Genomic DNA, 16,297 nt, shown 5'->3' with positions numbered 1-16,297 from the left:
CTGTTCGTATTTACTTCCTAAGAAAAGCCGTATTTTTGATAAAATTTAGTAGGTATATAATAGAATCTGTAACTATCAAGAATTACATACATTGTGAGATGACAAAATCAATTTATTTTAAAGGATCTTAAAGTCATATTAATCCGTAGTAAAAAAAAAAACGATCAGTTCACAATTATTGTAAATATCTCTGATACCTTTGACGTATTTGTGCAAGAACCAATATGTGCTGTAGAAATTACCACATTGATGAGTGCACTGTTGATTTCAAGACCTGTACTCGAGTCCAGCTCCATTTCTTTTGAGTAATATAAACTGTCTCTGTAGCGACACACCTGGTGAAGTATGTATACATCAACATGACTACTGTGATAGGAATATCAACACATTTATTCGATTTAATGTTGTATGAAAATCTACCATGAAGTTTCTTTGAAAGTATATCATTCAAAATAAGCGCAACGTATATTCATAGAGTAATTAAGGTTATTGCATTTTTATTTAAGTATCATACAAATCAGATTTCACCCGAGTTATTAATCAGTTTACATAACTTGATAAACCATCGGATTTTTTAAATAATAGTTAAGGGATAAAAGAGAGTTTTATTCAGTCTTATTTAAGGTCGTATAAATACCTTTACATTGAACTTTATATTACACAGTTTAAGACTCAGTTTTTATATTATTTCTTGTTTTACAGTGGCCACTGAACACTGCAACGTCAATACACGCAATACACGTTTATGCATTTTTACATATTCTCTTTTATGATAATTTGTAAACTGTGTAATGTATATGTGTACAAATTGTTAGAAAATATATTTTTCAGAAAGAGTTTGATATATTTAACTTCTCTCGGATCATATTAAGTAATTATGAATATAAACTATGTGGTCAGAAAGATATTTATTTTATTCTTTCAACTACAAACTGCTATTTTCATCGTTTTTGTTAATAAAATCATCGAACTGTATCAAACTGTACCAACTTGACAAGTTTGTTACTAATATATCTAATTGTTTGTGACAAAATGAATACCAAACTTTTCGCAGCAAGTTGAAAAAAACAAACTCGCCTTGGTTGGCAATGAGGCGGTGTTCATACAAAATCCATCTACCAGGTTTCGATATTTACGTTGTGTTTACAGTATCTTACATTGAATAAATATAATTGTTTTATTTATAGTAAAATTATTGTGGTGTGAGCTACTTTCAATTGTACATGATAACAATTAAAATTGTATAAATAACGTATACATAACGATATCAGTCCACGAATTTAAGCGTTAGTTAAAGCGCTTGTAAAAAATTATAAATTCCTTTATTTACGAAATGTACATAATTCAAAAAGGTAAAACAAGTGTAGAATCATTGTTATGCGATGGATAAAACTTTATAAGCAAAATTGAAGCAAGCATGTAAAATATATCACCCTTATATACATTGCACTTACACAACAAAATGTTCTCTTTGAATGTATTATCAATACAATCGCATCGTAAAATAAAAAGTTATGACACGGACAAGTAAACGTAACAGAGACAGATAAATCAAAAGTTAACTAAGCCAAAATATAGTTGCTAAATATTGCGCTTCTTTTTAATGACTTCCATCGTTGCCTGAAATTAAAACAGAGTCCCTTTCAAAGGAGTGAATTTAAAACACCAAAGTAATTCAAGAAATAAGCATGTTAGATTTGTAGTTCTATACACCGTATCTTCCCTTAACACCCTTTGTGGTTGTATGCACTTTGAATACTGGAATATTAATGCCATAAAAAGTATATTAAGGTATTAGGCCCCTAATAGTAATGTTTAAAAAATGGCATTTGCTTGGTATATTCTTACAGTTGACCGTGCTTCGCACTTTGTTGCAAATTTTTAAAAACTTTTACCGTGCCGTTTTTTATCAATTTTGTGTAATTTGTGGTATTTCCTCAAGCTCAAGTAGAGACAAATTTCAAAGTGGCGGCCTTTATCCAAAATGTTTGCAGGGAATTCATTATACCATTATTTTTTATTAAAGAATCATCAAACTATTGGTAAACAATTGTAAAACTAAAAAATAAAAGTGTCAGTATCATTTTTTCTAGGGTGCCTCAAATAAACGGATTTGATGAGACAGAATTCTGTCTCCAACATTGAAAAATTAAGGTCAAATCCTGCGGGTCTGTTTCGAATTTTGCTCACTGCATTCAAAAATAACTGTGGGACAGAAGTAAAACCTACCTACATTTCTTCCACAATATTTAATCTAAAGAATGAAGGCAAAATAGAGATTTTTTACCGCACGTAACTCAGTATTTTTAAAGATGTCTAACTCTACCCCTTCTATTTCAGAGGTAAATTCACCTTGAACAGCAAGAAATCGCTTATCCAATGAATATGTTCTACTTTTGTACAATAAATCAATAACAAGTCTTGAGAGAAGTGAAAACTTACTAGAAAAAAAAGAAAAATAAGGAAAAAAAATTGGTCCCAATGGGGCTTGAACCAACGCCCCCCTGAAAATCGCAGTCAAAGTAGGTTTATGGTAGAAATTGAATACTCTTCAAAAAGGAGATACTCTAATATGGGCCTAATACCTTAAATTAAGGGAGATAGTGCGAAAAGAAAAGAAAGTCGTGTAATGCACTTTCTCAATATAGTTATTTTGTTAAACCTTACAAAATCTCTTTATCAGGTTTAGTGTTATGCTCTAGACAAAATGTTTCATGAGTAAATCATACAAAGAGAGATAGTTAAAAAAGTAAGGAATGTAGTACAGTTCTTGTATACTGCATTTTTGCACGATATTTTCTGTCGGTGTGTGAAGTCTTAAGAATAATCTTTTAAAAATTTCGGAGTTATGCTCCGAAGAAATGTTTTATAGAGATAAATGAAAGAATTGGCAAGAAAGAGTTATTCTTGTACACTTTACTTTCTCTTCAAAGCCTCTGTCATATAGCAGAGTTTCATGAAAATACCTTTTAGTAGTTTTATATATATGTTCAGGGCAAAACGTTCTATGGTTGTACAGACAGACGGAGACCATTAACATATCCCCTTTGCCTAAAGAAACATAGAGTTATGATTATAGTATAATGCACTTTCTCTCAATGACCCCCCTTTATTATGTGAGGTGTTATCAAAACCTTCTTGAGCAGTTAAAAAATTACCCCCTGTACAAAAGAATTCATAAACAAAAATAGACAGGATGATAAAAAGAAATTGTTCGTGTTTACTGTATATTTGTCATAATGTAGAGTGCACAGTGACCTGAAAATCAAGTTCCTGTTTTTAGTTTAATGCTTCTGATTATTTTTGTTAGAGTTATGTTTTCTGGTTTAAATTTCACATGGATAGCTTTTGTTTAAATTAACATTAAATGTGAAATAATGTAAACCTTCTACAGGTGGTAATCTATCTTCATCAATATCAGGAAATTAAATTAAAGGATATATATATTTGGGGAGTTCCTTGTTTCCTTGTTACTAATATTATGGTTGTGTTGTGTGGTTTAAAATTTCCTTGATAGATAATTTTTATTATTTAACTGACATGAATTGTGATTGATTTAAACTGTCTACCTTCAAAAAGTCATCTTCATCTATTTCATGAAATAAAATTTTGGGTCTATATATATCCATTCTAAGGAGTTCTTTGTTGTTTTTCAAAAGGTGAAGTAATTCTTTGATGTCAAACTCGGATGCTTTTGCCTTCGTTACATATCCACTTTTGCTGATAAAACATTTAGCAATAGACCATGGATCTGTGCACCACGTCTGCACATCTGTGTTTTCCCAAAAAGGAGATGGAGGAGTGGCTTTAAATAATCCTATAATGTTGTCATACAGGGCCCCGCATAAGTTGTTTGGACAAGACGACTTTCCAATAGGATTAAGACAATTGCAGTTCAAATAGCCAAGTGGACACTGTTTGTGCTCGGTTTGGACATGGTCTGGCAGCAGGGTTTTCACGTTGCATCTGTTGCATGACAAAATGGATAAACCTTTCTTTTTTTTGACGTTATCAAGCAGTTCTTTATGGTGACTTTCTACGGCTTTGTCGCAAATCTCGTTTAAATTCATTTTTAAAACGTGTAGTCTTAATCCTGCCATTACCCAGTTTCTGTATCTCTGAACTTTCGTTCCTGTAATAGAAATAGAATAAAAGGTAACACATTCTCATACAATGAACGATGCCTGGTTTCAAAAGTTGCTCTGTACTCCAAAACTACTAGTAATGCCAATAATGAATTAACTGTTACGGGTTAACTATTTATATGCAGTTTTCTTAGAGTAAAGTGTGCATTCTTAAGTTGTGTTAATTGGATCATGGGGAACTGAGTTTATTAAATTGGCAAAATAACAAAATTACAGAAGCTGCGTGAATCAATTTTCAAAAGACACATGGGCATTTTAGCGTACAATTAATCACATGAAACCAAAATGTTGACTCTGCAAGTTGATACAGAACTAGAGGCAATTCTAATGCAGCTATTATAAAAGCTCTTGTTGTCATAAGGCTATTGCATCTCATTTATCCGATTTATCTGAAAGTAGTATTTTTGATATTTAAATCAAAGTGAAGATAATTGATAAGGAATCGTTTCAATTCCTGTCGTATACTTGTGTACCATTATACATATGTATCTTACCTAGTAACACTTCTGGTGAATTGCAAACAATGTTAATATTAAAAGCAAATGAGAATAGAGCTCAGCAAAGATGGTCAGAGCCATGCAAAGTAGACTCGCAACAAAACAGTAAAAACAAAATATAGTGGAAAGATATAACAGATGTGTTGCTTAAAAAATCCAACAAGCACTTTCTAATTGTGTGCAAGATGTAAAAATGGAAATTTGGAAAACAAACTCGTGGAGGTGTTGGGGCAAGTGGAAAATGTAGAGTTGAATATTTTTACAAACATGGAAAGCCACACCCATAAAATAGTAGACTCCCTTTACCGGTAACGTTAACTGTAAACCTGCACAATATCATTAAAACTATCACATCGACACCTATACACAAACTCATACATATAATAGAATAAACAGAGCTTGAAAAAACAACATAGCAGGGCATTGCTCATGAACGGCCGGTGTCAAAAATATGTTGGGAGCTGGAGCAAGTATATGGTTGATAACGGTAAAAGTAAAGGCGGAGCGCAGCGTGCGAGGGAAGGGGCAGAAAACAGTAATGACACAAACAAACAAAACAATTTACATACCTTTAATAAGAACTGATAAGAACAAGAGGGCCATGATGGTCATGTATTGCTTACCTGATGAGAGTTGCTTGCTTGACAAAATCTTAGCTAAAGCTTTAAAAACAAGACAATTAAAAGAGTGGGTCAAGGTAAAGATTATGCAAGATTACTGTTGAAATCTGTAAAAAAATATTACAGGTGGTCCGAATTCTTTTGCTGTGGCTTAGAAAACAAGAAAGTAGGTCAGTAGGTCACACTAGTGGTCACTGAAAGTCTGTTTAAAGATCGGCATGCAAAATTATACATGTCACCAAAATTTCAAAGCTATATAAAAAACTGTATAAAAACAGGAATGTAGGTCAGTAAGTCACATTTGAGGTCCCTGAAAATCAGTTTAAAGATCGGTGTGAAAAATTGTACAAGTCATCCAAATTTCAAGGCTGTATTTTAAAACAGAAGAAAGTAGGTCTGTAGGTAACTTAAAGTCAGATTTAAGATCAGTGTTCAAAATTGTACATGTCATACAAATTTCAAGGCTGTATCTTAAAGACAAGAAAGTAGGTCAATAGGCCAAGGTACAGTCAAATGATCCCTAATTACTTGGGGTCATACGGTAATTATAATTAAACAGTTTAGGAAATATGATCAGATAATTAGACCATGAGCTGACAATAATGCCCCTTCCCCATCTCTAGAGATATTTCTACACTATGATTTTCTTATAGCATATACTATGCGTTATCACTCTGGAAATTCTGCCATCTGGCAGTTGGGTTCATTTTACGTTACAACCTACTTTATACGTTACCATTAATAATTTCTAGAAAATACTGTCTAACACTACAGTTTGCCATAAATGATTTACTAACTACACAATATGTAAACATATAAAGACAGAATATACAGATTTTGTTTTGCAGGTAAAATTAACACTTATAGGTATGTGCTTTACGTTATCAAATGTACGTTACCAAAAACTGTAACGGAAATAGAAAATATAACTATGTGATTTTATAGTTTATTTGAAGTGTCTATGTCGAAAGGGTTATGAAAAGCGGTTGTGGTTATAACAGATAAGAGCTTGACATAATTATATCGGTAGTAGTATTAGAAATACCGATTTTGAGTCAATCTGACCCCCCTGACCTTTTGACCCTCGGTCCGAACTGACCAATGCCGGACAATTTAAAATCCACAGGTTTTAAACCCAGTTAAACCCAATTAAAAACCAACTAAAAAGTTTTAAAGTTAAATTTAAATACATATGATATAGATGAGTTTACAGAATAAAATATATTGTTTGAAAGAAAGAAAATTTACTGATAATATAAACCCCCATTATGTTATAACAAAAAAATGGGAGAAAAATGATAAAAGCTACCTGTTCATCTTGTGGAAAGATGAAATTCAAAGTTTGTTAAAAGTACAGGAGGTAATTTAGATATTCACAAAGCAATGTTACCTTTATTACCTAAGAAAGGTTTTACACTTCCAGGATATATTATTGTGGGCCAGGAAATCCCTAGATAATGGACCCCTGTCAATGAACTGGATGCAGTATGTATGGACCATGATTTTTGCTATGACAGTGATGTAAAAAAGGGTACATGTGATAAACAAATGCTTTCCATTTAAATAAATACTAAATCAAAAACATTTGGAGAAAAGATTGCAAAACATTTAGTTGTAAAACCTATAATTAAAACGAAATACAACTTGGGTTGGGACAAAAACAAAAGTCAAAAAACGGGAAAGGGGGTTTAGAGTATACCCCCGGAATCACATGGAGCGATGAATTAGCAGAAGAATTACACAAACAATTTAAAAGAAAATTTAGGAAACGAAGAGTGATAGTTAATGATATTGATGATACTTGGTCAGCTGATTTAGTTGACATGCAAGCTTTTTCAAATATAATAAAGGAAGTAAAGTACTTGTTAACCGTTATTGATATATTTAGTAAATATGCTTGGGTTATTCCATTAAAGAATAAAAACTGGAGAATCTGTTACTGAAGCATTTGAAAAAATAATTTCTGAAGGACGATTACCAGTAAATTATGGTAGATGAGGAAAAGAATTTTATAATAAAAAGTTTTGAATCATTTTTGAATAAAAAATAAATTAATATGTACCATACATTTAATGAAGGAAAGGCTGTAGTAATAGAAAGATTTAATAGATAGTTATTAAAAGAATATGTGGGAAATATTTTACAGCAAATAATACTTATACTTATTTAGATAATTTGCAGGATATGGTTGATAAATATAAAAAACAAAACATTCTAGTATAAAAATGGCACCAACCGAAGCTAGTAAAAACTTAAATAAAGGTACTGTTTACTTTAATTTATATGGTGATTTAAAGATACCAAAGAGCAAAGCAAAATTTAAAATTGGTGATCGAGTTCGCTTAAGTAAACTTAAAAGACATTTTGAAAAAGGATATACACCAAATTGGACAGAGGAAATATTTATAATTTATATAAATTAATAATACAAATTCCAGAACATACACTATTAAAGATTTAAATGATGAAATAGTTCAAGGTTTCATTTTATGAACAAGAACTTTTACCTACTACACAAGAAGTTTTTAGAATTGAAAAAGTTATTAGACGAGACTATAAGAAAAAAAAACAAGCTTTAGTAAAATGGAAGGGTTTAGCGAAAAATTTAATAGTTGGGTTCCGTTTAGCGATCTTGAACAAATTTAATTTAGAAATAAAAAGTTTAATTATATAAATGAGTATAAAAATCTTATTTCTAATAATAATGGAATAGAAACAATAGATCAATTAATTATTCACTTAACTAAATTAGCTGCTGCTTACAGAAAAAGTTATAAATTTTGTGGGAGAGTAAATACTAGATTATATATTACAGCAGGTATTTTTGGTTGCTCAGCTGCATTAGTACTTGTTCCAGCTATTCCTATATTTGTAGCAGTTGCTGGCGCTGTGTCCATCAGTAATTACCATATTTACTAACCAGACTAAAACTGACGACAAGAAATTTATTTTAAAATCCACTCATCATAAGATAAAACAACTTATAACAAAAGCACGGATTGGAAAAAGTAAATAAAGAAGATCCAAATAAAGTTATTCAGGATATTTTTACAATACTATTAGAAATGCAGAGAGAAAAAAAATTATTCAACACCTCTTGAAATGCATATGAAGGAATTTAAACTTAACGGATTAAAGTAAAAAAAAGAAGAGTTGTATTAACTTTAATTAAAGATTTTTTCTATAAGTATTTTATATAAATGAGAAAAATTATATCAGTTGAAGGTAATATTGCATCAGGAAAAGTACGTTTTTAGATATTATTAAAGAATATAATCCTAATTTTAATATAATTCCAGAACCAATTCACGAAATGGCAAATGTTATGGACCCAGTTATAATTCATATAACCTTTTTGAACTTGCTGCTCAAGAACCTTCCAAATATTTATTTCCTTTTCAGCTAACAACTTTAAACAGTCATATAAAATGTTATCTTCTGCTAAACAGTTTGATGGTGTTTCTTGTTCTTGAACGTTGTTATTTAACTAACAGTAATGTTTTTTACAAAACAACATCACGACACGGTGTTATAAATGACCCGATGTGGGCAGTATACAATCTTTTCTTAACTGATCTATATTATAAAACCATATGGAAAAAACCCAATTGATGGATTTGTTTATTGTTAAAACGACCCGAAATATGTTTTTAAAAAGACTTCAAAAAAGAACAGAACGGAAGAAAACAAAGTTGGTTTAGATTATTTAGAAAAACTACACAAATTACACGAAGAATGGTTAAACAGAATGTTTCAGAAGGTATTAAAATTTTAACAGTTGATAAACAATTTAGAAAAAATGACTTTAAAATCTTTATTCAAAAGATATAGTAATATAAACAAATTTCTCAAATCAATATAATTTCATTAGGTGCGTTTTTTAAAGATTTTTTTTCTATAGTATATTATATATAGATGGTTAATAGAAAGGTAGATTAGAATGATTATGCCAAAATTATCTAGCACTTTAGGAGAATAATGAATCCAGATGAAAATTCATTAAGAAAGTTCTTAAAAGAAGAAATGTTATTAAATCAAAACTTGATCAAATAGTTAGCGATGAATATAAAATCATGTCATTGATAAATTACAAAATGTTATAGATCCTTATCTTCGTAAAAGAACTTTATTTGAATGGGACTGTGGTTGTCTATTAACTGAAGAGAAATGATGAAAGATTATGTGATTGTCCCAGACCAAATAATTATCGAAACAATCCTAAAAAAGTTATTGTAACCGACTGTGATACTAATGAAGAAAAAATATATAGAAGCACTTACAAAGCATCTAAAGAATTTGGTATTAATGCTGGGTTAATAAAAATGTGTTGTGAAGGGACAAACCGAGTAAAATGTGGAATATCAAAAGTTAATGGAAAAAGATATAAATTTAAATATTTTATTTCTTCTTAAAGATAATTTAAAACTTTATTTATTTTATTATTTTTTAATTATTTTTTTTAATTATCTTTTTAATCCTTTTTTGCTTGAAGATTTTTTTTCTAAATATAATATATAGATGGAATCGAGAGATCTTCAAAACAATATTATAGAAATTTGAAATTAAAATTACATATAGACAAGATCCAAAGAATCATTATATTTAACTATAAACGACTCTTATGAAATACTTAAATCTGAACTTAAAACTTTAAAAGGTATAAAATAAATGTTGTTTTAAAAATAACTTTTGCAAAAATGGAATTATATAAACTGATACAATATATATAAATCAGCTTATTTTCAATCAAAGGCTTTAGAAATTATTAACACAAACGAAATAAAAAAAAACTTTACATCAAGCTTTTGATGATAATAATAATGAATTGGTAATTGGATTTCTGAAGGAAGTGGCTGGAGAATAGAGTCAGTTGATGTTCATTATATAAATAGATATAAGTATAGTCCATTGGCTGCTTCAAGTTATTTAGAATTACCAAAACCATTACAACATCCAATGAAAGGATTAATAAATATAAAGGGGGATGATAATCAATGTTTTAGATGGTGTCATTTAGCTTACAAATTTCCTGTAACAAAACATTCTGAAAGAGTTTCAAATTATAAAAAACATATAAACGATCTTGATTATACTGGAATTAAATTTCCTGTTACATTAAATCAAATACCTAAAATAGAAGTTTTAAATGAAATATCATTTAATATATTTGGTTATGAAGAAAATAGTATTTATCCATTGTACATATCAAAATATCAATACGAAGAACACTGTGACATGTTGCTAATTACTAATGATAAGATAAATGGCGACTGTAAATCACCAGAGACCCCAGTTCATCATTATGTTTGGATAAAAGACTTTAATAGATTAATGACTAACAAAACCAAAGACCAACATAGAAAATATTTTTGTAAAAGTTGCTTACAACATTTTACTCAAGAAAGAATATTAAATGAACACATACCAAACTGTTTAGCTGTTAATGGTATCCAAGGCGTAAAAATGCCAAAAGAGGGAAGTAAAGTACAATTTAAAAATTATCATAAAGGTTTAGCAGTACCTTTTGTAATTTATGCTGATTTTGAATCAATAACTAAAAAAGTTTTAACTGCTTTACCATCAACTGAATCTTCATTTACTGAAGCATATCAAAATCATATAGATTGTGGTTACGGCTATAAAGTTGTTTGTTGCTATGACGATAAATATACTAAACCAACCCAGATTTATAGAGGTCCTAATGCAGTTTATAAGTTTATTGAAAAATGCTTGAGGAAGAGGAATATTGTAAAGAAATTTTAGTGTTAACTTTAACAAAGAACTAAGAATGTCTAAAAAAGATGAAAGTGAATTTAAAAAACAAAAGTTTTGTCATATCTGTGAAAAAGAATATATAGAAGGTGAAGTTGCCAGTCCGGGATCATTGTCATATAACAGGAAAATTCAGAGGGAAGTGCTCACTCAGAATGTAATATTAATTTTAAACTAACACACAAAATTCCTGTTATTTTTCATAATTTAAGAGGTTATGACGGTCATTTTATTATGCAACAAATAGGGAAAATTTAAAAAAGAAATTAATGTTATTCCTAACAATATGGAAAGATATATGGCTATTTATGATTTCTGACTTGGTCTTTATTGATTCATTCCAATTTATGTTCTCATCATTGGATATACCTAGTAAAAAATATTCCAGAATTTAAATATTTATTTCAAGAATTTGATTGTGAAAGCATTAATTTATTAAAGACAAAAGGTGTTTATCCATATGATTACATGGATTCATTTAAAAAATTCAAAGAAACAGAATTACCTTCTAAAGAAGAGTTTTATTCATTTTAAATGAAACAAATATTTCTGACAACGAATATGAAATGCTAAAATGTTTGGAATAAATTTTAAAATTAAAACAAGGGAGAATATCATGATCTATATTTAAAAACTGACGTATTACTTTTAGCTGATGTATTCGAAAATTTTAGAAAACTATGTTTGGAGTACTACAAATTAGATCCTTGTCATTATTTTAGTAGTCCTGGTTTAGCTTGGGATGCATGTTAAAATGACTGGAATTAAGTTAGATTTTATAACTGATATTGATATGTATCTTTTTATTGAAAAGGGACTGAGAGGTGGAATAAGTTATATTTCAAACAGATACAGTAAAGCAAACAATAAATATATGAAAGATTATAATTCAAAAGAAGAAAGCAAATACATTATGTACCTTGACGCCAATAACCTTTACGGTTGGGCTATGTGTCAACCTTTACCCTCTGGAAACTTTAAATTTATATCGAAAAACAATTTAAGAAATTAATTGCAAAAGGTAAAAACTAATTTATAGTTGAATGTGATCTTGAATATCCAAAAGAATTACATAAAACCCACAATGATTATCCTTTAGCTCCTGAAAAAATTATTATACCAGATCAATGGCTTTCTGATTATAGTAAAAATATTAAACAGAATTTGAAAATAGGAAAATGTAATGTAAAAAAATTAGTTCCAACTTTAATGAAAAACAAAATTTATGTAGTTCATTATAAAAATCTTGAACTATATACACAATTAGGGTTAAAAGTAACAAAATACATAAATATTAACTTTTGACGAAAGTCCTTGGTTAAAAAAGTATATTGATTTTAATACTCAAAAAAGATCTAAAGCAAAAAATTCATTTGAAAAGGACTTTTTTTAAGTTAATAAACAATTCTGTATTCGGTAAGACGATGGAGAATTTACGCAAGAGGGTTAATATTAAATTAAACACATGATGAAAATTATTTTATTAAAATACATAGCCAAACCTTCATTTGTTAGTTTCAACGTGTTTAACTCTAACCTTTTTGGTATTCATAGAATAAAAGAAGTTTGTTATTAAACAGACTTGTTATGTTGGAATGTGCATTCTAGAATTTATCAAAATATTTAATGTATGATTTTCATTATAATTATATTAAGGAAAAGTACGAGGGTAATTGTAATTATTGTTTACTGACACTGATTCATTATGTTATGAAATAAAAACTAAAGATGCATATGAGGATTTTTATAAGGACAAAAATTTATTTGATAATAGTGATTACGATAGTAATTCAAATTTTATTTTGTAATAATAAAAAAGTAATTGGAAAATTTAAAGATGAAGCTGCCGGCATTCCCATTGTTGAATTTGTCGGATTAAGAAGTATAAATGTATTCATATTTATTAGAAAACGAAGTTAACATTAAAAAAGTAAAGGAAATTAAAAAACTTGTTGTTAAGAAAACAATAGTTCATAAAAATTATAAGATACTTTGTTTAATTCAACCCAAAGTAATCACACCTTTAAAGTTATTCGTTCTGATAAACACAATCTTTCCAGTTATGTTATAAATAAAACATCTTTATCATGTTATGACGATAAAAGATATATTCTTGATAATGGTATTGATACATTAGCTTATTCTTAAATTAATTAAAGTTTTTATTAAAGTTTTTATTAAATTATAGAACCATAAATTGTTAACTGAATATCATAACGTTTAAAGAATTAATATAAAATAACATCATTTATTTTAAATTCATTTGCATAATTAATAGAAATAGATTCATTTTTTCTGTTATTTTTTACATGATAACTTTGAAGAATTACATTTTCTTTATTTTTTAGTTGTAATATTTAGCTTCTCCTTTATCTATATTTAATTGCATCAACAAGAATAATTAAAATGCAATTAAAATTAATTGTTACATTATTACCATTTTGAACTAAACCAGGACTAGCATTTACAGTTTTCCATTGAAATAATCCACTATCAGTATCTTGGGTATAACTTGTTAAAAACAATGGAGGTTTTCTTATTAATTGCCTTTCTATTTTATTTACTTTTTCATTTATTTATTGATATATTCCCATTATATTAATTATTCCAGTTAAATAAATGTCCTTTTTAGTTAAAATAATTTATATAGTTTGTTCATTTACTCTTTGATTATTTATTTTAGTATTTTATACAATAAATCATACAACGGTACTTTATCTTGTAACTTTTAATGAAAAATAAACAATAATAACCACAAAGCATACTTGTTTTGTCTTGATATTGAACATTGTTGTATTTTACATTTGGTATATACTTAATTACTTCTTTTGGTGGAGGAAGTCCAAATGGGTCGAAATACATGTTATTTACATAACAAACCCAATGTGTTCCAGGACCAATAGAGGCATCCAAATTTATAATTCCACATTCAACCTTTTCTTTTAATTTTAATAAATTATTTCTACTAAACCAACCCTAAAGTTTTTAATTTTTAATTGTTTTACCCATTGTTCAATTTCAAAGTTAGAAATAGGTTTGTTTATAAATTTTATTTTTTTTTTACTATAGGAATTCGTCTGTAAAGTCTCCGTTGTGAATCAATCTGTAATCCTTTCCCACTTAACAAAGATGTAATCAAAGGTATTCCTAGACTAGCAGCCAACATACCTAAAAAGCCGCCGTCTTGTTTTTGTTTTTGTGTTAATTTAAATCACTCCAGATCCTACTAGTTGCTTTCTTTGATTAGGTGTAAGATATGGTGATATCATATTTCTCTTATCATTAGCTACTGAAATCATACCATTTCCAAGTATTTTACTAACACCAGTACTGGCCAGTCCAGACAAAGCACCAATGCCTAGAGGGGCTAATATTTTTGGAGCTATTTTTGCTGCCATTGGAAGAATTGTTTTTCCTAACAAACCAGCCAAAGCTCCTAAAAATCATCCATTTTGACCTTGACTGGACATTTGTTTTTTCGAAATTGTAATTTCTAATCCCTTCTTATTTGCAACAGCTTTTTTAATTTGATTAATTTGTGTTTTTGTTAATAGTAAAGGGAAGTTTCCACGTAATTGTTCATGTTTTAATCTAAAATTATATGGAGTTTTGTTGTTGTAGGCTCGGGCTAAATTTTTCTTTTGTCCATCTGTAAGGTTAACTTTATATTCAATATAATTTGATGACATTATATATAATTTATATTTATTTTATTTAATTTATATTTATTTAAACAATAACAAGTTCATTTAAACAATAACAAGTTCATTTCCAATAGTATTTATTTCAACTGTTTCCTCATATATACAATTGCGTAAACACGAATATTAGCTGCTGGTGGAATATTTATATTTAGCTGTAATGTAATATGCTTTAGGGTCATCTGTAGTTACTTCCTTTTTATATTCCAAGTTAAAATGAATAAATCCAAACAATTTTTTAAAATTAAATCTATTTAAGAGACTTCCAGTAGTTTTGTTATTTTGTTTATAATAATAATTAATTACATCATCATATATTCTTGATATACTTGTGTATTCTGTTTCTGGATAAAAAACACCATTACCAACTTCAAGACGACAAGAGCTCAAAATGCAATTTTCATTTAATGCATTAATTTTAAATGTATCTAATAAATGTGGGTTATGTTCTTGTGAATTACTTTTATCAGGTCGTTGTAAATAAACAAATACATGTTGTGGTTTTATTACACCAGCCGTTATTCTAAAAGTTATGTTCGTCTGTCGTGTATCAGTTGATTGCGCCATCATTTCCCTAAGGTATGACCATCTTGCTTTTTTAAATCTTTCAGTAGTATTAGATCAAACCAAATTCATTGAAATTAAACGTGGAACCCATAGAATTATTTTTGTTTCAATTACCCTACCTGGGATCAGCAGCATTAGCTCTAAAAATTAATTCATCATCATCTGTCAGCTGCAGTGTTATTTGATATTTGACTTGGAGGTAAAATATTAGTTTCTAAACCCTGAAAAAATGAATAATTATTTAATGGAATTTTAGCATTTACTTCTTTACCACCTTCGATTAATTCCTTTCTAAATTTGAAACCTTTATTATTATCAGCAGCAGCAGTAGCAGCTTCATCTAAATAAATATATTCATTTGTTCCAGTTGATTTTGCATAATCTTCAGACAATTCAACCAAACTCTTTACATTTATTACTTTGTATAAATTATTACAATCATAAACAATTTTTCCATTTTGTTTAACCACTAACTGATCAATTAATGAAGCTGCATTATTAATTAGAGCAATTTGATCTCCATCAGCATAATTATTACCATTAGCAAGCTTATTTACTTTAAAACTTACTTCAAATAACCATTAAAACCAATCAAAATTTGAACTTCTATCATTAATTGTAAAGTGATATCCGTTTTTTTTTTGTTGCTTAACATTATTTCCCAAGACAGATATTAAAGCTGTATCTAATTGAATAGGAGTTAGTTCGTTATCTTTCGCCAATATTCTTTTGTTCTAAACATGTATATATTATATATTATTTTATTTTTTTTTCTAGTTTTTATTTTAGTTTTTATTTTAGTTTTTATTTTATTTTTTATAAATTAATCTGTTAATACGTTTTTGTTGAGTTGAAGTTCCAGCACGAGCTAAAGTCCCAGATCCTGACAATAATCTATTTAATCTTATATCAATATCCTCCTCATTATCATTATTTTTACTATTATTCTTTTCTTGTAATTCCTTAGCAATTAAATTACCAACTGCTGGAGCAGG

General features: G+C 28.5%; 1 protein-coding gene across 1 annotated transcript in view; it reads right to left on the bottom strand.

Moving 5' to 3' along the window:
* The window catches only part of LOC128546231 (uncharacterized), a 47,605-nt gene that overhangs the window by 22,039 nt on the left and 9,269 nt on the right, over window positions 1-16,297 (bottom strand). Inside the window, exon 2 of the mRNA XM_053517952.1 lies at window positions 243-335. Within this exon, the coding sequence (XP_053373927.1) occupies window positions 243-335 (93 nt within the window). The remainder of the gene's footprint in view (window positions 1-242; window positions 336-16,297) is intronic.

Source organism: Mercenaria mercenaria, chromosome 11 (genome assembly GCF_021730395.1).
Source record: "Mercenaria mercenaria strain notata chromosome 11, MADL_Memer_1, whole genome shotgun sequence".
Taxonomy (NCBI): Eukaryota; Metazoa; Mollusca; class Bivalvia; order Venerida; family Veneridae; genus Mercenaria; species Mercenaria mercenaria.
The sequence above is the reverse complement of the archived record's forward strand: the minus strand, read 5'-3'. Positions and strand labels throughout refer to the sequence as shown.